Source organism: Eptatretus burgeri, chromosome 5, assembly GCF_056783735.1.
Source record: "Eptatretus burgeri isolate ZD-2024b chromosome 5, Ebu_testis_v1, whole genome shotgun sequence".
NCBI lineage: Eukaryota > Metazoa > Chordata > Myxini > Myxiniformes > Myxinidae > Eptatretus > Eptatretus burgeri.
Window position 1 is genome coordinate 21,559,002 of NC_140965.1, and position 24,562 is coordinate 21,583,563.

The following is a 24,562-nucleotide window of genomic DNA, read 5'->3' on the forward strand; positions in this document are numbered from 1 at the left end:
AGACGAGACAAGACAAAGGTGGTCGAGTATCTGTCACACCTGAACAGAACACCGCACAGATGCAGGCTGTGGAGTGAGAGAGATGTCCCACCTGTGTGAAACGGTACCAATTTAAAAGGCAATTAGCCCGCACACGCGAAGCGAAAAGCGAGGTTAAGCAATTGGTTCACTTTGTATGTCTCTGTCCGTCTCTTTGTCTGTCTATAAACATCAGTTTGTGATCGAGGAACAACTTAATTTTAATTGAATGTTACATTTTGAACATTAATTAGAAACAAACCTGGAGTTTAGCAGTACTCTGGCTCTGAATTTGTCCTGATTGCACGTGTGCAGAGAGGAGCGAGATAAACTGTTTTACTCAGTCTGCTTGTCTGGCAGTCAAACAAAATTGAAAATCATTCCAAACAGAAAACCTACCGTTTTTAAGGATGTCATAAAGGACACAAACAGGCACGGAGAACTAATGTAACGTGTTAAATAAAATGGAGCAAAGGACGCTGCATTAATGATGGTAAACCTCAGATTTAAAATTTTTTTCTAGAACCTTTCAAATCTTTATTTTATTTCAATTGTATTATATGCTTACACACTGAAGAACACAATTCGACTTTTTGTCACTTTCAAAACCCTTCCATTTAGCAGTACTTGAACAAACTATTACGGCATTTTACATCATCTCGACCAAATTTGCTGCTCGCAGACCCCGACCATGTCCCTTCTTCTCAAGGCTGCGTAGAGTAAAGTGTTCCGTGAACTCTCCAGTGAATGAAGTGATATAATCACTCTCAGTCTCATGAAGACTGTTTTTGATAGGATAACTCACAAAAGAAATGCATAAATAGTGGCATTTATTGATATGTATATTTCAAATTTAAAAAATGGTCTCAAATACTTTGTCCTGACATGTCGTCTACAATCCACCGAAGGCATTAATGGTGTACTCCAAAGAATGATAATTGTGGACACATCCAAACTCCTTAAGAGTGGACAATAATGTTGCTGATTGGAAAGAAGCTGATAGGTCTGTAGTTAAGTGGTTCAGTTTTTGCACCTTTTTACCTCGGCAACCTAAGGTGGATGAAGGTTACGTTTTCACCTCTGTCTCTCTGTTTGTCTGTGAGCAGGATATCTCAAAAAGTTGTGTCTGGAGTTGGCCAAAATTTGGTGAACAGGTTGGGTGTGTGACAAGGACGAATTGATTAGATTTTGGTGACGATCCGGATTCGAAAATTTTAAAGCGATTCTTCACTATTGAGTGATGGGGTTAACCAGAGTTGGTGTCAAAGCCACCCAATGCTCGCCTGTTTATACATTTATCGTTTTTAAAAGACGTCTAATAATTCATATTTTTTATAATTCTCTAACAAATTTTTTTTTTGGGGGGGGGGGGTTGGAAATCACTTAAAACATGTAGAAATGCAAAAAAAAAAATTTTTCTCTAAATTTTGGGGGGGTTGGAAATCACTTAAAACATGTAGAAATGCAAAAAAAAAAGTTTTTTGTCTCTAAATTTTTTTTGGGGGAGGGGGGGGAACAAGTCTAAAATTTAATGGCATGATCCTTGGACCATACCTAACCCCCCCCCCCCACCAAGTTTCGTCGAAATCCTAATGACTTAAAACATGTAGAAATGCAAAAAAAAGAAATGGAAATTTTGTTGAAAAACAAGTTGCAAAATTTTTTTTTTTCTCTAACAATTTTTGGGGGGTGGGGTGGAAATCACTTAAAACATGTAGAAATGCAAAAAAAAATTTTTCTCTAACAATTTTTTTTGGGGGGGTGGTTGGAAATCACTTAAAACATGTAGAAATGCAAAAAAAAAATTTTCTCTAACAATTTTTTTTTGGGGGGGGTTGTTGGAAATCACTTAAAACATGTAGAAATGCAAAAAAAAAGAAATCGAAATTTTGTTGAAAAAAAAGTTGCAAAATTTTTTTTTCTCTAACAATTTTTTGGGGGGGGGGGGTTGGAAATCACTTAAAACATGTAGAAATGCAAAAAAAAAGTCTCTAACAATTTTTTTTTTGGGGGGGGGAGGACCAAGTCCAAAATCTAATGGCATGATTCTTCAACCATACCTAACCCCCCCCCCCACCAAGTTTCGTCGAAATCCTAATGACTTAAAACATGTAGAAATGCAAAAAAAGAAATGGAAATTTTGTTGAAAAACAACTTGCAAAAATTTTTTTTTTCTCTAACAATTTTTTTTTGGGGGGGGTGGAAATCACTTAAAACATGTAGAAATGCAAAAAAAAATATTTTTTTCCATAACAATTTTTTTTTGGGGGGGGGGGGGTGGTTGGAAATCACTTAAAACATGTAGAAATGCAAAAAAAGAAATCGAAATTTTGTTGAAAAAAAAAGTTGCAAAATTTTTTTTTTAACAATTTTTTTTTGGGGGGAGGGGGTGGAAATCACTTAAAACATGTAGAAATGCAAAAAAAAAAAAAAAACTTACAATTTTTTTTTGGGCATGATCCAAGTCCAAAATCTAATGGCATGATCCTTGGACCATACCTAACCCCCCCCACCAAGTTTCGTCGAAATCCGTCGAGGAGTTTTTCCGTAATACAAAATATTTAACATTTTCACGCTCACGCTCACGCTGACACTCATGCCGGGGGTATCGCTATAGCTCTTTGTTCTTCAAACAGGCGAGCTAAAAACGATATTTAACATGATATCTCAAAAAGTTATGGATGGATTCAGCCGAAACTTGGTGGACATGAGTGTGCGACAAGGACGAATGGATTAGATTTTTCCTGAAGAACTGAATCTGGATACGGATCCGAGGATATTTTAAGTGATTCTTCACCACTGAGAGATGGAGCCAAAAACGATATACAGCATGATATCTCAAAAAGCTGTGACTGAGTCATGAGAAAAAAAAGAAAACGAGGTGGAAGAGTGAGTTAGGTGACAAGAACAGACCGATTAGATTTTGGTTCAGGTCCGGATCCAGATCTGGCCTATCAGTGAGATACAAAACGTAAACTGTTCAGCCTGGCAGAGGTATGCACTCCAACAAATGTCGTTCTAGTTTATGTAATGCAGCGGTTGATGTTGGCTGATTTCCAAGTGATGGAAGATGACCTTGGGAAAATGACAGAGTGAAAAGGGCAGAGAGAGAGTGGATGTGAAAGAACAGGAGAGCAGGATTTTAGGACACATGAGCTGATGCCGTCTGTTCGAGTTGCAGTCAGAGTCAGAGTTGAGGGTTAACAGCAACTTCTCCACCATCTCAGGTGCAAAAGACACAGAGTCCAGTTGCAGTTGAGTACGACAGGAAAGGATGGGTACCGAGAGTGAGTGGTTGGGAATGCAAAATTGAGGCATTCAGCCATCTCATGAGTGGAGTCAGCTGTGATGCCATTTAAAGAGAGGGAAGGGATGGAGGGAGAGCATATACCAGAGACAGACTTAATGAGGCACCACCAGCTTTTAGAGGAGGCAGACAAGTTTGAAAGTTAATTCTTGAGACTGGGTAGATGTTGTTATCTGGCTCTCCTGAGGGTAGACACACACTTGTTGCGGAAGTCTTGGAAGATCTGAGATTGTCTTTGGTTGGATTAGCATTCCAAGAAGGGCAACTTCCTCACCACATGATTCAGTGTACCATGGGTGGGAGGAGAGGCAGGATAATTGATGACAAGATTGGATGAGCCTGTGCTTGAGAGAGAGCAGGTTTCTTTGGAAAAATTCCAAGGCTGAGTTAACATCAAGAGCAGCAGATATGCGAGACCAGTCCTGAAGAGAGATGGCTGCTTGCATGCAGTCCCTGCCAATATGCCTGCGTGAACTGCCAGATTCGCTGGCGTTGAGGCAGCTCTCTGAGAATAGCCAGAGATATTGACTTTAATTCACAAGCACATGATTAGATGAACCAATTGGAACAGTGGAAGAGCAGGAGACATTTTGCAGGAAAGTTAGTCATCACCAAGCCCAGAAGGGAGGATTTGCCAATGGGAGAAATCCTGGTTGGAAAGTTCACAGAATGAGTCACAGAAGTCCTTTGCTGAGGTGTCTTAGCTGGTGAGAAATTGAAGTCAGGTAAGGTCAGGTATGGGAGCATGCGCCGGAGCAGCGCGTCGCTGCGTAATTGAAGTGCCATGGCTGAAGTGACAACACCCAGCCAATTTGTATGGTGACAATTGAAATTGCCACGTATGAGGAAGAGAGAGTTGGATTGAGCGGTTAAAAGTTTTGTCCATGTTGTCTGAGCGATATGTAGATGGAGTCATCACTGTTAGTAGGACTGTTATAACACACAAATTAACAATAGGTGGGAGCAGAGGGGAAGTTGCAACCAGAGGTACTCCTGGGGAATGGTGAGGTGTAACATCAGTACATGGACAGTGAGAAATGGAGTTATTGATGTAAAGTGCAACTCCATCACCTGGGCATGGTTCAAGCCCATCAAATTGGAGGAGAAAATAACTGGGGAGAGACACTAAGGAGATAGGGATGTCCTGTGGGAGGAAGGATTCTGTTAAACAGATAATGTTTGGTTTATCAGCAGCGGCTTGGATTGAGAGATCTGTCAGGTTAGAGAAGAGACCTTGGATGTTTCAGGTTTACACATCTTATGATGTGGAGCATGATATGTTGTGATCAATAAATTTCCTTTCAAAAATGACAAAAATTATAAAGTGCATTTTCAAGAATGTGCCGCAGCAGATTGGTCGCCGAAAGTGGACCAAGAAGGGTACTCCCGCAAGGACGGCGAGAGTGTCCGCTTGTATATAGAAACCTCCTTAATAAGGCACAAAATAACAAAAAGCTTCAAGGAAGTGTCAAGTTTCCATCTTGGCAAATTCAGCCATGGCAAATTCAGCCATGGTATCAGCCATGGCAAATTATAATGCAAAAACACAAAACAGCATTCTAAATACGAACTAAAGAGATCACGTGATCTCTGCCTTACCTCTCCAAGGCAATTTGCTGCATTTGCATTTCAACTGCAGTCAGAGAAATTAAACAATGTCTATCCCTATTTTGTTGGTAACCAAACCCGTCCCTTTTGGAAGACATTGCACACTCTTTCAAGAAAAATAATAAAAGATCCCCAATTCAAGAGGCCAAAATTATTGATTTAAATAAATAAATCAGCTCATTTTACATTCCTGAGTGTTTTAAGGGTGATGTGTGCCAGCCTTAAATCACCCACAGTTGTGCATCCCTTTATCTCCCTTCTCTCATGAAATAAGGAGCCACCATGGAGAGGGGCTGAAAAACTGAAATGTGGCATTGGCATTACAAGTGTGGGTTTCAGATCCATCCCTGCCCACAATCACAACATTCTCTGTGAATAATACCATTTTGTGGGTGTTCGGTTATGTAAATAACAGGTTATCCTCAGTGAGTGACTGATCCACCCATCCCATACCGAATGCAGGAAGTGAGGAGGGGTGCGGACTTGATTTGGTGTGGAGGGAGAGATTTGAGGCCGAGAGGAGCTCCCCATAGGTCCAACACTGGATGCTCTTCGTCTGTGTGGAAGAGATGAAGTGGATATGGGAAAACGAACAGCAATGGAGGGAGTGATGACAGAGCCTCAAGCCCAACACTTCTGGAATACAGCCGCTTTGTTAAAGTCAACAGTGTCGCACTAAAAATGTCCCACTCGCGATTCAATGAGTGAGGCTTTTGGCCTGGTACTTTGAGTAAAATCCATCTTTCCAGTTAAGGGTTGAGGACATGGTTAACAATCATCTGGTAAACTTGGGCTACCAGAGATACACAGAGGAGAATTTCATGCACTCAGCGAAGCTAGCTGCACAAGGAGCCAAGCCCCACCTTGTCCTGCCGGCATCATGCCCCTCACATGGGGTCTTCTGCCTTGATGCCTTAAGAGCTTGAGCGCAGGGCAGGACATTGCTGCATTACTCCTCCAAATAACACCATAGGTTTGAGCTTCGCGAACCCTGCTGTCGCGAATCCCCAGTCTTTAATCATATGTGTCTGATGCCTTAAAGCATAGGTAAAGGCCCTGTCACACCTTGATGTTTTAGCCAGCATATGCCGACGTATGAAAAATTTAGTGAATACACTGGCACACGTCGAATACGTTATGGGTAAGTTTTGTATATGTTAAGAGCACGCTGAAGCACGCTGGCATACGTCGTAGTACGCCGAGCTCGTCGACAAATTTTAAGCATGCCCAAAACTTGTCGACATATGCCAGCGTATGACTCACACGATCCGCATATGCTGGCCATAAGTTGTAGGCACGTTATGTGATCGTTGACACACGTCGACACACGTTACTTGTAAGTTACTCATAAGTCGAAACACGTCGAGGTAATGTTTAATGTACCTGAAACTTATTTCTAACCTATGAGTAACGTGCTTTGAACCTATGTGTAACGTATCTCCAACGCATATTGACGTATGTAGACGTATTTGACGTCTTCCCGACGACCACAGAACTTACTGAACGTGTTTATAACTTACAGCTACCGTATAATGGCGTATTGGCAGCGTTTAGGGGAATTGGTATATAAAAATGGGGTTCACAGGAGGAACCCATCAGTGTTCCAGACTCCATGTTGAGTAGATGTCCATGTCAGTAGTATCAGTAGTAGTAGTAGGTGAGCGTGTCAGTAGTAGTAGTAGTAGTAGTAGTAGTAGTAGTAGATCCATGTCAGTAGTAGTAGGTGAGCGTGATGTGATGATGGGTGTGGGTGATGATGGATCCTCCTTGCGTCCACGTCCACGGCCAGGAGACTTATTTGCAGCATTCTTTGAAGTTTTCTTCGGCATGACTGTGATGTTGACACTTCGATGTCTAGTGCGGTTATGATTTGAATCGTCGAGCGGCAGCCTTTTAATAGGCTCCACCACGTGATCGTCGGCGATACGCTGCCGTGCGCTATGCATAAGTTAGACTATCGTTGGACACAAGTTGTGAACGCCGACAACACGCTAAGCATTCGTTGGTATAAGTTATCGAAACGTTCTGTGTACGTTACTAATACGTTATGCATACGTCCAACACGTTATTATACGCCCAAAATTGAAAAAAAACATCAATAGTTCAGCGTACGCCAGCGTTTTACATACATTTTGATACGCTGCCATACGCTGGCTAAAACGTCAAGGTGTGACAGGGCCCTAAGTCAGGACTTGTTACCATTGCCGATTTGTTCAGTGGGGCGTGTATTCGGTGGAGTGGATAGTATTCGAGTATATATTTTTACATAGTCATTGCAATCGCTGTCTGTGCTTTCTTTTGCACAACACAAACACAATTGTTGAAATTTACTTGGCCTCGACTCATTCTGCTTGCTCATGACAGTTTAACCTGGTGGCTATGGGGGAAATCTGATTGCGATCGAGTTTGGCATGGTCACGAACCACGAGGAGTCCAGTAACACGGGACGCTTGTTTCTCAGAGACACAATAAGACCTGCGAGGTGTTCACCCTGGCACGTTACTCACCCGGCACAGAGATTTCATTTGGCATGGCAATGTGACAGTGAGCATGAGGACCGGGAATCTCTGTCGTGAGGGACGGACGTGGTAGCTTGGAGACTGTCCAATTTCGGACCAGGCAACTGGACAGACTGGTGGACCATAATATAATTGAATGCCACAAAACACAAATGGCCTTGTTTGCACTTCCAAAAACCTTCAGTTTAGCAGTATTTTGGCAAAATGTTACACTGTTACGACCAATCAAATGTCTCGACCAAGTAACAGCGACATTCAGACAAAATGATGGTGCCTAGCGGTGCAACGACAGAGTTAACTTTGTTGGAAAGATCTGTTTGTGTAAGTGCATCATTTTCTCAAAGACCATTCCAAAAAACCCCCAAAAAAATCTACAACGTTAAAATGACAGATAATAGAGGCGAGAACGGTAAAAATGGCATCAAACGGGTTGGTAGTTTGAAACACACACAATATGGTTAATGGTGTCTCACGGTACATTGAAGTGGCATATATCAAATATCACATTGAATTATTGAATGTTAATACTGAGACACTCAGTAAGGAAATAACTACGCTTTATGAAACATCTTTAACCCACGAGGAGCACTACTACATTTCCACAACAATATATTTTCGTACAAGATAATTAAATGAGAGAATATTTCCAGGCGTTCTCATTTCCTCGTATCGCCGAAGCTCCAGAACCAGGGGATTATAGACCAGTAGCACCACACTGAAGCAGCAAAGGAAATGTTGAAAAAAAATAAACTTAGAAATCCAACAACATCAGGAGGGTGCTGCATGCTTGAAAGTGCATGGACTTGCTTTTTGGCTGGTGGAAAATCCAGTAGCTTTTGGATTTCAGTGTCGCCGTCTGACGACAACGTTGCCTCCGAATCTTGGGGATGGGAACAGGAAGAGGAAGATTTCAATTCAGGACTCAGGTACTGCTTATCCTAAAGGGCGATGTACCTTGTACTGTCATGGTGACACCCTTCCCGCGATTACTAATCATGAGTTGGGTAAGGATCTGCAAAATTCCAAAGCAACCAGTTCACAGATGGGCGGTTTAATATGAATATCGTGGAAATCGCGTGCCTGAGCAGTGGTGAGTGATCTTATTCTAACTGCGGGCTAATCCCACGGCAGTTATCAGGATTTCAAACATACTAGAAACACCCGCTCCTTCAGGGAACGGGAGCAAATATATTTTTGCCCCTGGCTAGTAATTCCCCATCCTGCAACAAGGGTCAGTAAACCGATGACTTTCGAGACAACATATCAAACTTAGACCCCACCCTGGTAAGGGGAAGGGGGATTTTTTGGGCTCACGACCTGACCATGTGTACTTTGTGGAAACTGAATTATTGATTGAATTTATAATAAGGTAAAATGCCAATTAGCTTTAGGATATAATAGTGCTTTTAAATTTTTTAAAATAAATATATGCTGAGATAACGAGTAAAGAGCAGAATACACACATTTCGCTGATGTAGTCATAAACAACCTTGTAAAACCATATCTGCCTGATGACCATCTAAGTCAGCAGCAAGAAATGACTATCCCCCCCCCACCCCACACCCCCTCCCAGGGCTACAAGCAAGCTCCAAAACACACCAATGATCCTTCTATGTTGCAATTTTAAAGTCCACAAAGTTCCATCTGTTGTCTAGACATACCCTGGTAAAACTGTATATATATATATACACACTCAATATTCTATGTAGAATTAAGTCGTTGGCTCACAACATTGTTGAGAGTCGGAGCCTTCCTCTTGTGCACAATAATGTCTTTTATTTCACTGAATAAAAACAGCTTGTATTGAACTAAAGTTCAGCCAGATCTAACAGGACGAGAGACAGATGATCAAGGATGATAACTGATAAATAAAACCCTCATATAAAAATAAAATGAGAAGGGCCTGGACAGTCGCACACGCACACCAGGCAGGGATTTCTAAAGGAGCTCGGATGTACTCAAGGGAATAGTATGGTGAGCAGAGCAGGGAAGCACCGGCAGAGACCACAGCACAGACAATAAGACAGTTTAATCTGGCATCCCCAACCGAAGAACTCGAGCACCAATGGGCATCCCCAGCGAAAGAGAGCTCCGCATCACACCAGAGAGATATAGAATCGCTGAGCGTCACACCACACATCACACTCAGGTCCTCAAATAGCCCCCTACCCCCTCAGCCAACATGGCATAGCCACTCAGAAGGGGCCTTCCATCCACAGGCCCAGTCAAGACGTGGCCCGCTTCTCCAGTCAATCTCAGTGATTCTCCATGCCAGCAAGTCAGGCCAATAGGGTGCAGTATTGCAGCAGTGATATGGTACTTTCTGGGGACCCTGCCCCAGGTGGGGGGGAAATTGATGGCAGCGGCGATGTCATGCAAATGGCCCCTCATCAATGCCAGAAGAATGGGGTGGGGAGACGGAAGCGAACTTTGCGCCATGCATTAGGCGACTTCATATCAATTACCTTCTCGGATATCCCGTCACCAGACCTTGCTTGGCCCTTACAGGTTTGAGAGGAATAACAGAACAAGAGACCCTTCATTTAGCAAACATCTACTGCACATAACTACCTACCAACAATGTCCAGAAAAGGATGACTTAACGAAACACCAAGTCCTCATAACTGGTGGAAACTAGAGAGCATCTCAAAATGCAAAGTCCATCCGCATGCCCCTTGTATTTGAACTAAACGTGACGAAAACAGCAGCTAAAAAAGAACAATATATATACGAGGTGTGTTCAAAAAGTATCCAACCTTAATTTTTCGTGCGTAAACAAATGAAGCAAGGGAGGCGTGGTTTGGTGCACGTATGTAGGCGATCCTAATCTGTACGAGTGAATATTTTCCCGCCTGCAGAATCTGTCAGTCGCCGACAGACCGCCGATGACTGAGGAAGTGTAAGTGAGCGCCGTCGGATTTTCGTTTTTGACAAAATGACGGATCACTGTGGGCTCATCGCCAGTGATCACTGTGTTGAAGAAGTTGGGATCACTGTTAGTCTCCAGCATGTCCTGTGCGATCTCCAAACGGAGTTGCTTCTGCTCAATCGTTAGCAGCTTTGACACGAACTTCGCTGAGATTCTCCTGAAGCCCAAATCCTCAGTCACAATGGAATGAACGGATCCAATGCCGACGCCCACCTCGTCTGCAAGGTCTCTGATCGTGATTCGACGATCCCGCATCAGCAGGGTCCTCACTTGGTCAATGACGATCTCATTTCGGGATGTTGAGGGCCTACCAGAACGTGTTTCATTTTCCACTGATGTGCGACCATCTTTGAAGCGGTTATACCACTCTTTTATCTGTGTGGTGCCCATTGCTTCGTTCCCGAAGGCCTGTTGAATCTTGCGGATCGTTTCCACTTGGGAATCGCCAAGCTTTACACAAAATTTGATGCAGTAGCGTTGTTCAAGTTTTTCCATCATTTTGTCAAAAACGAAAATCCGACGGCACTCACTAACACTTCCTCACTCATCGGCGGCTGACAGCTTCTGCAGGCGGGAAAATATTCACGCATATGGATTAGGATCGCCTACATACGTGCACCAAACCACGCCTCCCTAGCTTTATTTGTTTACGCACGAAAAATTAAGGTTGGATACTTTTTGAACACACCTCGTGTGTATATATATATATATATATATATATATATATATATATATATATATATATATATATATATATTTCATTAAATAGCAAATATAACCCGTCGCTTAGCTGACGGGGAGGGGGGGGGAGAGGTGGGTAGAACTATGCCTCATCAAATGTTGCTATACCACAGGAGAGAGGGATGCGAGGAGGGGGTGGGGGGGAAAAAAAAAAAAAAGAAAGAAAGAAAGAAAGAAAGAAAGAAAGAAAGAAAGAAAGAAAGAAAGAAAGAAAGAAAGAAAGAAAGAAAGAAAGAAAGAAAGAAAGAAAGAAAGAAAGAAAGAAAGAAAGAAAGAAAGAGAGAGAGAGAGAGAGAAAGAGAGAAAGAGAGAGAGAAAGAGAGAGAGAGAGAGAGAGAGAGAAAAAAAAAAAAAAAAAAAAAAAAGAAGAGAGAAAGGTGAGGAGTGGAGGTGGGGTTAGTAAAGAGAATGATATGTTATGCTTAATGACTGAACACACACAAAAGAACAACTCATGTCAGAACAGTATGTACACACAACAACACAACAGAGTTTGTGAAGTAATCTGCTGGCATATCTGCAAAAACTTTGATGTCCCAGTTCCAGAAAATTTGTGGGAAAATGAACCAAATGTAATCACTCAAAACATGGAAGTACCTATCGCTCACATATGAACTAATGATCCCATCGAGCATGAACATGGAAAACAAAGCGTTGTGACCACATATCATACTTAGGGACAAAAAAACAGAGAAGGCGGCATTGCTGATTGAAGTGTTAACAGCAGTGATTTTGGACTAAACGATGCAGAAATCAAGAAAATGACCAAACACCAAGGCCTCAAAAATGAAGTGAGAAGATCCTGGAAGCTGAAATATGCCAAAGTTGTACCAGTGATAGCTGGACCTCCAGGAATGATGAAAAGAACCTCACAGAGATATTACACAAAGGGGCAATACCCCTGGGCGCTCACCTGGTAGTGGCTGGATAAGATAACCACTGGTTGGCATGGATGAGCTACAAAATATTGTTGCGGTTCTGCAAAACCGCATGTCTCTAAGGCAATGGCACCCGACATTCAGTGATCCCCAGGCAGTTATTTTGTTGGTTTTCGTGCAGTCAGACCTTCCCCTCATGTCTCGTGGGTTAACCGGACAAAGTGCATTGCGTGGCTCAAATACCTCGGTCTATTAACTATATCTCTATCATCTATTCTGATTTCTATTCCAACTCTTTCCTTTTAGCCATGGTGCAAATCAAGCAAGCAAGCAAGCAAACACACCATGCAGCCTCCCATGAGAGAATCACCAATAGAACTAACATATACGACACGTGCATGGTGCACCATTTCATTCAAATCTGCACACCAATTGCCAAAGGCATTTCACCTTGCTCCCCAAGAACTCACCACCTCGCCACCAACACCTCCCACACATGGAAAAAATATTGCCTCGGCGTCGGGGCCGGGGGGGGGGGATCGCGCGGGGGGTCACGGTCCGGGAGTTTGGTACGGAGCTCTGGGCCGTGTCACACCGGATGTGCGAATGAGACCATTTCTGTCCCCAGGAGCCTGGCAGGGTATGGCTCTGGCAGCTGTTGTCTAATAGAGAAGTGGGATTCAGGTCACAGTGCGTCGCTTCAGGTGGTCACCCCACATTTCACCCGGGGCAGGGGTGCAAATTAACATTTTTATCCGCCGGCCAGCAGGGCCGGTGACGAGAAAAAGTTACCGGCCCAGCAGAATTTCTACGGGCGCGATAAAATAAAGACAAAAGTCACAAATTTGATATCAAACACTTTTAATATACTCACTTGTACTATTACAGTACTGTAGGCGGCCAAATTAACTTTGGCAGACTCACTGTCTTTATGAACTGGCAACGAACAAAAATCATTAATAATGGCAACAAATTCATCACTCAGAGTCACAACAATTCAATATGATTCAGAATGGGAGAGATAGACTGACTCAGAATCACTCTCAGAGTCACTATCTGACAAATTCTGAGTCACACTGTCAGGTTGACTTTGGGTGCTACTACATCGAGTGAAGTTGGGCCGCCTTTGTCTCGGCCCTTTCTTGAGCCGCCTTTGTCTCGGCCCTTTCTTGAGCCACACTTCTACAGCTTGTTTTGGTGTAAACTGGCGAACACTTGGTGCCAACAGCTGAGTGAGCATAAGGTCATTCAGGGCATCTGAATTAATGGTACATCAAAGGTCACTTTTGATGCGTTTCATGTGACTAAAGCCACGCTCGCATTCAGCTGTTGATGTAGGCAAAGACAACACCAGGTCAATCAAAGCTAGCAGGTTCAGTTCAGGCCATGTTTGCTTGCAGAGTTTTTCCTGCCATTCAGGCTTGCTGTAGATAAAGGACTTCACCACAGCCCACTCATCCCCTATCCTGACTGAATCTGCACCTGCAGCCTCCAAAGCTGGTGTGAAATGTGTCACCAAGGCATCCACCCAATTATCACCAAATTCTGTCATATTCTGTTTATCCGGCCAGAATTTTAAGCTGGTCAGACTTGTGGCTTAGATAATGCCTTCATTCATGACATCCACAAAACGTTTGTCGAGACTGATCAAGAACTGATCCAGGAGTTTCCTGCGTGAGGAAATGAATTTTCCTCACTTCACCACACCTCCCACTCCCACACCTTAGACTCCAGTATTTCTCTCTCCAACCTCCCCCAAAGCGTACTGGGTTGTGTTGGTTGGCCGACCGCGTCAGGTATTGTGAGGCTGTTTATCCTAATCTGCTCTCTTTCTTTCTGGCCATCTAATCTTGTGTGTGTGTGTGTGTGTGTGTGTGTGTGTGTGTGTGTGTGTGTGTGTGTGTGTGTGTGTGTGTGTGTGTGTGTGTGTGTGTGTGTGTGTGTGTGTGTGTGTGTGTGTGTGTGTGTGTGTGTGTGTTGGCGCCTGTCAAAGCAAAAGTTAAGATTGGAGAAATGATAATGGGATAAGTCTGCTCTGTGTCTGCTTTTGTAAATTGCTTGCCTTTTGTCGCACCCCACAAATCCCTTGCTATCCCTGCTGTACATAATAATAAACCCAATTTACCGTGCTACATAACTTTCCTCGCTTGATTGTAAATAAATGATTTGTGTAGAAATGTTCCCAGCTCGTTTTCGTCTTTTCCTTCATTGGTCCAGCATGGTCTGTGTCCGAGCTAAGCCAGGACATTATTCCCCAATGATCTGTTTCGAGCCGGTACGTCCTTGCCAGTTAAGCGTGGCTGCATCTGATCTGGTAAGGCGATCCGGTTTGAACAAGGCGTACAGAGGGCATGTCCCCCAGTAATTAGATCACGTGACCATTAGGTAAACGGTATTTATTAGACGGAGGACTCCAAATCACGTGGTCGAGTCTGAGGTCGCTTTACCCCTGACCCCCGGGTCTGCAACAATATATAATGGAGAAGAAAGTAAATACCTATGGATTTTTTTAATGCCATGAACAAACCTTTGTACATCACGGGTGGTGAAGATATTGGTCAAGTTTCATCGGAATTGTGAGGTGGTTTCAGAAAAGAAAGGAAATCCATATTTTTTTGGGGGGGGGGCAATACCCCTCGTCAAATCTCTCAGAGCCCAATTATTTTTTAATGTTGTGAACAAACTTTAGTATATCATGGGTGATGAAGATGGTGGTCAAGTTTCATCGGAATTGTATGTGTAGTTTCGGAGAAGAAAGAAAATACATATTTTGGGGGGCAACCCCCCTTAAATCACCTTAGAGTCAAATTTTTCAAATGTCATGAACAAACTTTGGTAGGTCATGGGTGATGAAGGTTGTCGTGAAGTTTCATCGGAATTGTGTGTATCGTTTGAGAAGAAAGCAAATACCTCTTTGGGGAGGTAACCCACTCCCCCCTCACCCCCCGCCCCCCCCATAAACTCCCTCAGACCATGTCTTTTAAAACATTTCATCAAAGGTGATGGAGGTTGTGGTCAAATTTCATTTAAATCATATGTGTAGTTTCTGAGAAGAAGTTGCAAGTATTTGTGTATGGACAGACAGACAGATGATGCACTATCCCATAAGCTCCCTGGAACTATTTTACAGGTGTGCTAAAAACCATCCCTGGGTATACTATAACAAATGAACCACAGTTGGAAGCTGTCCAGGGTTTGGCGACGATCCTGAAGAGAGCCCTCAGCACAATACTTTGACAACAGAAAACTTCACAGCTTGGTTCATGAATCAAAACCCCTTACTGAAATGAAGGTGGATGCTTTGAGCCTGACCTGAGAGGACTCCATTCCACATTCTGAAACCCACATATGAAGATCCCAATCAAACACACACACACACACACACACACACACACACACACACACACACACACACACACACACACACAAATTTACAAAAGCAGACACAGAGCAGACTTATCCTGTTATCATTTATCTAATGGTAACTTATGCTTTGACAGGCACATCTCTCACACACACACACACACACACACACACACACACACACACACACACACACACACACACACACACACACACACACACACACACACACACACACACACACACACACACACCAATTTACAAAAGCAGACACAGAGCAGACTTATCCTGTTATCATTTATCTAATGGTAACTTATGCTTTGACAGGCACATCTCTCACACACACACACACACACACACACACACACACACACACACACACACACACACACACACACACACACACACACACACACACACACACACACGTCTTCTGAAACCAGCATATGGAGATAACACACACACACACACACACACACACACACACACACACACACACACACACACACACACACACACACACACACACACACACACACACACACACACACACACACACACACACACACACACACACACACACACAGCTCCCCCATTTCCCGCTGCAAGAAAATCGTACAAGCTCCATCGCAGTGGCCTGCACAGCAGCCTCAGGTGTGGATTCGGACATCTCCCTGTGAAGAGTCCCTAACAAGCCCTCTATTACCTGGCTCCCAATTTCCCCATTTGCACCATGTTTGTGTGCGTTTTCGTACCTACTCGGTGTGGCTGCACTGGCTGCCGACTCCACCTCACGATCATTCTGCAGTACCAGCTCCTCTGGCACAGATTCTTGTGCCTCCTGTAGGGTCACATGCGCCCTGCACAAATTTTCCCCCACATGTACCTCAACCTTCTCTCTTTCTATACTGTGTTTGTTCAAATGGCGCTGCACCGAACCGCCTCGCTACTTATACCTCCCGTTTCAACGCTATTCTACTTTCATTTGACCTCATGCTGGTTTCAATTCCCGGTTTCATTTTGAATTCACTGTTGAATTACATCCACTGTTGTACTGTTAGTCAAGCAATGAGAACTGCGTACAAACGTCATATTGGTAACATGCAGTCTTTGATATCCGAGCAACCTCTGGAGGTTCTCGGTGCAGACATAATGGGATGGTTTTCCAAGAGTTATGCCGGTCATGTCGATCTTCTCGTCATCGCTCACCATTTCTCCAAATTTACTGACGTGCTTCCTCCGAAATCATCTTCTGGTCAGGTCATTACCGAGCACATGCGAAGCGCAAAGTGGGGTTAAGCAATTGGTTCACGTCCGTCCATCTGTCTGTAAACGTCAGTTTATGATAAAAGAACAATTTAGTTCCATTGAGTGGTATATTTTGAACATGAATAGGTTTGCCATTTAGCAGTACTTTGTCTCTGAATTCATCCCAATCACACATATTCATGCGTGAGAGGAGCGAGATAATTTTTTCCCTTCAGTCTGCCTGTCTGGCAGTGAAACAAAATTGAAAATTATTCCAAACAGGAAACTTCCTGCTTTTAAGGATGTCATAAATGACACAAACAGACATGAATAGCTACTGTAACGTGCTGTTGTTGTGGGGCCGGGTCTCGGTGGCGAGCACGACCACCAGGGGGAGCAGTAGAGTCGGCTCCACCGAACACCTGAAATTTAGGTCGTACCTTTCAGATAAATCCGAAAGGTCACGGGTCCTTTATCGGACCAAAGATCGCCAATAGGTCGACCACATGGGGTAGGGTCAATTGCCAATTTCAATATACCTAAATACCCACGCAGTCTAACTCCCGGGGAACCACACCCTCGGCCGATTCTGTCCGATCCGAGTCACAGGTAACGACTCGGATCCGGCGTAACCGAGCGGAGTTACCAGAGACGCGCCGGACCAAATGAACAATTTACCCTCGCTATCTCTCAGCATGCCAAGCCAATGAAAGAAATACAGAAACGAGCTGGTACATTCAACAAAAGGGGGAATTTATTAACAACAATAATTGGGGAACGAGGAGAGCACGTAAGGGCAGAGTTATTCGACTAAGCAATGCAAATAATGTACAACAAAAATCACTTACCAATTCTACTTTTATCAGACAGGGCCACACACAGTCACACACACCCCAAAAAGAAATGGTGGCCGCGGCCTTTATTGATACCCCCCAGCTCGGAGGGAAGGTGAGCTGGAGGCAAGAGCCTGTTTTGAACCTTCCCGCTTCGTGCGGTTACACCGACTTCGAAACCACTGGTGGGACTCGAACCCACGACCCGAAGTCCACAGCCCTCATCCCTGGCTGCTCGGCCGCCGCACTGTTCGGTCACCACCACCACGGTGAGCCACCACAAAGGACCGTAGACCGCAATCGCCGTGATCCCGCAGACCCTCGTCGACCACCACTCTGCCGTCGCCACGATCACCCGGTCTCCGTCCTCTCCTCTCTTTTCCTCATCCCGACCACCACACTCCTCCTCTTTAGGAGGGAGGGGATTATTCTCCTGGCCACTCGCCTCCTGATTGGTCGGCCCCATCGCGCGATTCCCTGGCTGTCTCCCATTTGACAGGCCCACAGTAGGCGGGGCAACTCCCACCCTTCTGGGTAGAGTCCCGATCGGAGGCGTTTGTAGCTCCGCCTCCCTCCTCACCTCCGACCACGTGCATAATGGTGATGGTGATGGTGTTGAGTGGGGGACGGGGCGGGTGAGACGCCCGCTCCTTGCCGATTGGCCAAAGAGGGATGCCATGCCCATGTTAAACTCCACCCACGCACGCGCTCTCTCGCCAGCGAGCAAAGAGCGCGGACAATGCCGAAAGCAGAGAGTTGTTGGGGGTCGTTGGTTGGGACGTAAAATCCTAACTATAAAATAACTCCGCAGCGCACGTACAATTAATCACCCATTAAACATAGGACGGGACCCTCCCTCAAAACACATACTTACCGATGCAACTGATCTATAGGACCTGGCTGTTGTGTGCAGTTGGCTTCCAGATTCGTAACACTATATAGGGTGGTGTAAGACACCGCGTCATCTTCCGTCATACCCGGAATCAATTAGTTTATACGACGTTTGCAAATCTTGATTTAAATTTAATTGACATATACTTGAACACGTGAACACAAATCGCATCATCACGTCCAAATCCCTTACATTTAGCAGTTTAGGTGGTGTCAAAGGGTGGTGGAAAGGGTGGTATACAAGCATGACGCAGAAGACTCTTGCAATAGCACTAAACTTCCGGGATTTTTAAGCGATCTTTAAAATCCATTCTTTACTAAATTGATGTATATACTTTAACACTGTGCAGGGTAACGTGTTCTATCAACTCTCTAGTTACCTCAGTCACTGAAGGTGTATGGAGGTTATGTTTTCATCCCTGTCTGTCCGTCAACAGGATATCCCAAAAAGTTGTGGACAGATTCAGAAGAAATTTGGTGGAGAGGTTTGGTGTGTGACAAGGACGAACTGCTTAGATTTTGGTGAAGATCCGGATACTAGAATTAAGTGATTCTTCACTGTTGAAAGATGAGGCCAAAAATGACAGAGCACGGTATCTCAAAAAGTCATGGACGGATTCAGACAAAACTTGGACAGGTTGGGTGTGTGACAAGACAGATTTGATTAAATTCTTGTGAAGATGCACATTCAGATCCAGATCCAAGAACGTTTTATTTTTTAAAAGTGATTCTTCACCATTGAGATATGGGACCAAAAACGACATATACAGGGTACTTGTGGACAAAAAATTGAAACACCAATGTAAAGTCACTTAATTGGGCATTGGGCCACCACATGCGGTCAGTACGGCGTGTGTATGTACCATGGCATAGAGTCCACCAGCATCTGCAATTCTGCAGGAGGGATGCAGAACCATTTTTCCATGAGAAATTCAACCAACTCTCACCTGGTTGATGGAGGTGGAAAATGCTGTCTCAGGCGTCGTTCCAGAATATCCCGTAATTGCTGGTTTGGGTTCAGATCTGGTGACTGAGAAGGCCATGACATCTGCATAACATCAGTGTCATGTTCATCAACCATTGGGCGACCACATGTGCTTTGTGGATGTGGGCATTGGGGTCTTCTCTTGCAGCCATGTTTACCGTAATTATAGGCAACCAGGCCTGTGCAGCATTTTTTTAACATGACCTGAAGAATGCTGGGATATTATTAATGTAATTAACACCTGGGCCACACCTGTGTGGAAGCCATTGCTTGGTGTCCCTCATTTACCCTGGTGTTTCCATTTTTTGTCCACAACCTGGAGTACAATTTCTCAAAAAGTTGTGGACGAGTGATGACAAAACTTGGTGGATAAGTTAGTGAGTTGACAAAAACAAGCTGATTCAATTTTGTTCAGGTCTGGATCTAGATCCGGCCAGTGAGTGGGATACAAAACGTAAATTGTTCAGCCTGACATCAGTACATGTTCCACCAAGTGCTGTTCTAGTTTACCTGTGTTCATTTATTTTACTACCTTTAGTGACACTTTCTTTTTCCATCTACTCCTAACTATCCTTTCCTTCATTACTCTCCTGGCTGTGCCTCCAATCCCCACTACTAATCTAGCCTCACATGCCTCCCTCTCACACCGCACACCTGCCACATCTCCCACCAGTTGCTGTTGCTCCTCTCGAACAGCGTCAATTTTGGCCCGCAGCTCTGCACTCAGTCTTTCCGCCAGCTCAGCCCGATTAGCTCTCATGTTATTACTCAGCCTGCCCATCATAACCATTATGGCATCTAATTATCGGCTCATGTCGAGCTCTGCTAGTGAAGTCGACCCGCTGTTGGTTCAATTGGGGGCACTGAGCTAGCTGGTAGGGAATCAAAAAGGCTCCCAGGTGGTCCAGATAACTCCCTGCACCCTCCAGAGGTCCCTCCACTTCAATGTTTGTTTGGGTCACAGCAACATCTTGCCGGTACGCACCCTCATGGTCCTGCTCACCCTGACCTGACATAGTGGCGTGCTCCGAATGAAATTTTTTGCTTACTGTGCTGCAATCTTGCTTTGAGGCACAATCTCTCATACCTCAGGTTCAATCCGATTCATGACACCAATATTACAGTGCACCGGTCGGTTCAGGTAACGCCGATCTAAACTCGTTGAGTGGCATAGCGACCATGTCCACCCCCCACAACAGAGATTCCTGATTGGATCCTCATGCCCAACGTTGTGTCACCGTACCAATTGTAATCTCTGTGCTGGGGCTAACACTGGACAGAACTTACTGTCTGGTTGAGCTACCACAGTCCCGTGTTGCCGGTCCATTAGCGATTTGTGACCACGACAATTGCCATTTCAAGCAGATTCCCCCAGAGCTACCATCATGAGCAAGCAGGATGAGTCGAGGCCAAGTCAAGTTCAACAGGTACATTTGTGTGGTGTAAAAACAACACACATCTATATACAAACAGCAATCACAAATTATGAATGCATATTTAGGAACCCCAAATCAAATACACATCCCATGGGAACGGATCATCGATTGTATACAGGTCCTTATTTAACTATGCCTTAGGCTTCAGACACACACAACATCATGACAAGACAGCAGGGCTCGCTAAGCTCAAACCCATTTGGAGTTGGAGGAGCAATGAGGCAATGTCCATGCCTGTGATCATCTCTCAATACAACAAGGAGGGAGGGAGGGACGCACTCTGGTGGGAGGTGCATGATGCCGGCAGAGCAAGGCGAGGCTTGGCCTCCCTCGCAGCTTGTCCGAGTTCAGCCAGCTGCGACAGGCACACAAGGTTCTCCCCAGTATCTCTTGGGCATCTCCTCACTTTCCCCACCGCCGCTGCATATACTTTTATAATATCTGGCCCCAACTTAAGCCCGGACACATTTCGCCCCTCCTCACTCGCTTGTTATTGGTCCAAGCCCAGACCAGGGGTGGAGATAACAATGTACCAAACCGAGTCTATTGTCTTTTGGTAATGGAGCCTGCACAATCCGTTTCCTGCCGAAACTTGTGCTTTATGGCCCAACAAACCATTTTAGATTCACATTTAACGGCCAGAGGTAAGAGCATGAAATATAGGTGAAACGGGAAGCAATCTGCTTTTCGACACACACTGGGGTGGGTTTCACATGTCTTGCCATACTAAATAGGGACGGATATTTTCATAAAATTTATTTACTTTCACGCTTACTCGAAACACCCAAGAGGTGAATAACTGTGCTCTGATAAACATTTTATTAACCCTTTGGAGCCATTACATAACAATATATTCCACCTTTCAACACTGTTGGCTGAGGTTATGAAAGAAGTACCTGTGCTTGTATCATCCATGTTCTCATACTGCAGCAGCCTGTCCAACAAAAAGCTGTAAAAAAAAAAAAAAAGAGAACAAGAAGCATTGCAGTTAAACAAACTTCCAGCCGATACCCTGCAGTATCGAAACACTGAGCAAATGACAAAAATAAGCAATCCACCAATTCAAACATTGCTCGATTAAGCCAAAATAGGTCATAGCAACCCACCCTCCTTTCCCATAGATTCCCCTCCACCATCCTTGCAACTTCTGTCTCGTTTCCTTTCCTCTTTTCCTTTTTGTTGGCTTACACATAAATAAATAATGCCCAGTACTAAATGGCCACAGTTATTCCCACATTCTTGTAGGTTCAGCTGAAAGGGTTAAGTTTTTGTCCGAAGTATTTAATGAACCAGCAAGCCAGGCCTGAACATTTGACTAGAGCCAATTTGGGCAAGAATTAGTAATTTGCTGAGGGTCCCGGTGATAACTCGCCGAGTATTCCTGAAATACACCATGGAATCTGAAACGCCCACCAACTAATCTTACGAGACTGGACACTCAGCTTTACATCGATCCGAGGGATGGGCTGTGAATCACCAATCTGACAGCTTCTTGTCGGGTGGGGAATAAAAAAACAGATGAGACAGACAGAGAGAAGTGAACTTATTGCTTAACCCCACAATTTCACTTTGTGTGCATGGGGTAAAAAGTGAAGATAGCACAGTGGTATTTTCCTTTTACATCAGATGCAACAGCAGCATACATGTGATAAAATCCAGGTGACTTTTGCAAGGTTTTAATGATGTAAATCATGGGTGGGGTAAAATATGTTTGAAGTTATAATACAGAAAGGTTGTTATCCATTTCCCCCCCCCCCCCCAACAGTAGCCTCTGTCACTGCCAATTGAAAATATATTGTATATCGTGTTATTTGAGGAACGAGTTTCTTCTGGCTTAAGTTACATAAGAATATGACAAACAGCTGAAAGAATCACTGCAAGAGACATTTCAAGAAATACATTGTTTCGGGGGTATTTTATTGATAGATTTACAAAAAAAGTCTTGTCAAAAAAATTTACATTAAAAAAAAAAAATTAAAAAAAAAAAAAAATGGCAAAATGGTGAGATGCTAATCCATACACTTCTGAACTTCCTCGGTGAAAATGGACTGCATTTTCGAACTCAGTGGGGTCGATTTACTCTAAGAAATGTTTAGACGGACAACAAATTAATTATAGATTAGAAAATATCGAAATGAGGAGGATTAGTTACTCAACTCCAGTTATGATAAATCTTGTTTTAGGTCATATTTTCGAAATGGTAGTGAATTCAATGTCAGTGCAGTCATTTCTTAGAGTAAATCGACCCCATAGAGTTCGAAAATGCACTCCATTTCCACCTCGGACATCCAGAAGTACCCGTAATCGTAACCTGACCATACCCAAATTTAACCAACTCATGAAACTAAAAATCGTCATATGGAGCGACCTCTAAATCACCTCCGATCAACTTAAATTTTTTATGCGCGTTATTGAATCATAGTGGAATAATTTAAGGCTTGAGGAGACAACATCTGAATTTTTAATATGTTTTTTGCTGTTTTTGGACCACCCTAGTATGTATATATATATATATATATATATATATATATATATATATATATATATATATATATATATATATATATATTGTTACAGTTGTGGAAATTCGCATTACACCATAGAGTCCTCAGGTGAGATATATCGATAAGTCCATGTGTAGTTAGCCCAAACCTGTTGTATAGAGGGAATTTATGTGATCCAACCGGGCTGCGACGCTTTGAGTTAGCCATTTTTCTGTTCTAAATTTTATTTCAAACAAACAGCATCTCAACAACCACGCCATCCCCACCACAGCGCCAACCACGCCACCTCCACCACCTACGCTACCACATCTTCGCCACTCGCCATTCAATAAGCACCGTGCGGTCACGATCTCCGCGGAAGAACAAAAACCACCAACGATGCTTGTGGGCTTTTCCCGCGCTTAGTGTGAAGGAAGGGGGAAGGGCAGCTCGCTGCTGATTGGTGAATGAACGGCGTGAGGCGGTCGGGGTGAGGGAACGCCCCTTTTCGGGAGCCTTCTTGAAGGAGGTTGGAGCTGAAAACAGGGCGGGGCGAATGGGCAGAGCCGGCCCCTACAAAAGGGATGAAAGAGTTGGTTCGCGGGTTTTTTTGGTTGGTTGCTCGGTTGGTTTGGAGTTGTGTGGAGTTGGAAGTGAGCCTTCTGGTTTGGGTCGCGAGCTCGTGGTTCCTGCCCTGTTCGGCGATCCTCGCACGGACCCTGGGACCCCGTGCACAATCGCGGGAAGTAGCGCCGCACGAGCCCCGTCCGTTCCCCCAAGAGCCCCGTCCGAGCTGTCGGGCGGACGACGCGAGCTACGCGTGGGAGAAGGACTCGACGTGCCCAGGGAAGTCGCGACTTCCTTTTCTTTTGGGGTTTTTGTGTAAATGTGTGTGTGTGGTGCCAGTCTGCCAAGTAGAATCGTATAAGTGTTCCTGTGCTCGTGTAAATAATAATTATAGCGGGTTGTAGCTCTGCATTGTGTCATTGCTTTTGTTTCTTTCGTTTTATGTGCATTTTTCTTTTGTTGTAATATACGTGCTTCCGTGTGTTGCGCAATAAAGTGCGGCTTGTTGAACTTGTTCCCCGTTTCGCTGCGTCCTTTCCTTTGTTTGAATTTCTATCTTGCATCACGTAAGGGATTGGTGGTGGGTGTAAGTTCCCGGTAACTAATCTGAACCGTCAAGGTCGACAATAACTCCGCTCGGTTATCCCTGTAGTACGGAACGAGCTGCTTAAGCGGTTTGTGTCCGGAGTCGACCTGTGGCGATGTACGATCACCCGATTAACCATCCACGTAAGTACCTAGGTAGGTCGAGTTTGG

The 24,562-nt window shown here is 44.2% G+C and overlaps 1 protein-coding gene across 5 annotated transcripts in view; it reads right to left on the reverse strand.

Moving 5' to 3' along the window:
* The window catches only part of INO80E (INO80 complex subunit E), a 40,295-nt gene that overhangs the window by 4,629 nt on the left and 11,104 nt on the right, over positions 1-24,562 (reverse strand). For 3 of the 5 annotated variants that reach the window (XM_085881023.1, XM_085881018.1, XM_085881020.1), the window contains 4 exons: positions 21,653-21,705; positions 8,260-8,332; positions 7,441-7,565; positions 5,387-5,489 (listed from right to left, as the gene is read on the reverse strand). In XM_085881023.1, coding sequence (XP_085737149.1) covers positions 5,387-5,489; positions 7,441-7,565; positions 8,260-8,332; positions 21,653-21,705 — 354 coding nt within the window. The remainder of the gene's footprint in view (positions 1-5,386; positions 5,490-7,440; positions 7,566-8,259; positions 8,333-21,652; positions 21,706-24,562) is intronic. The other 2 variants (XM_085881019.1, XM_085881021.1) reach the window with 1 other exon arrangement.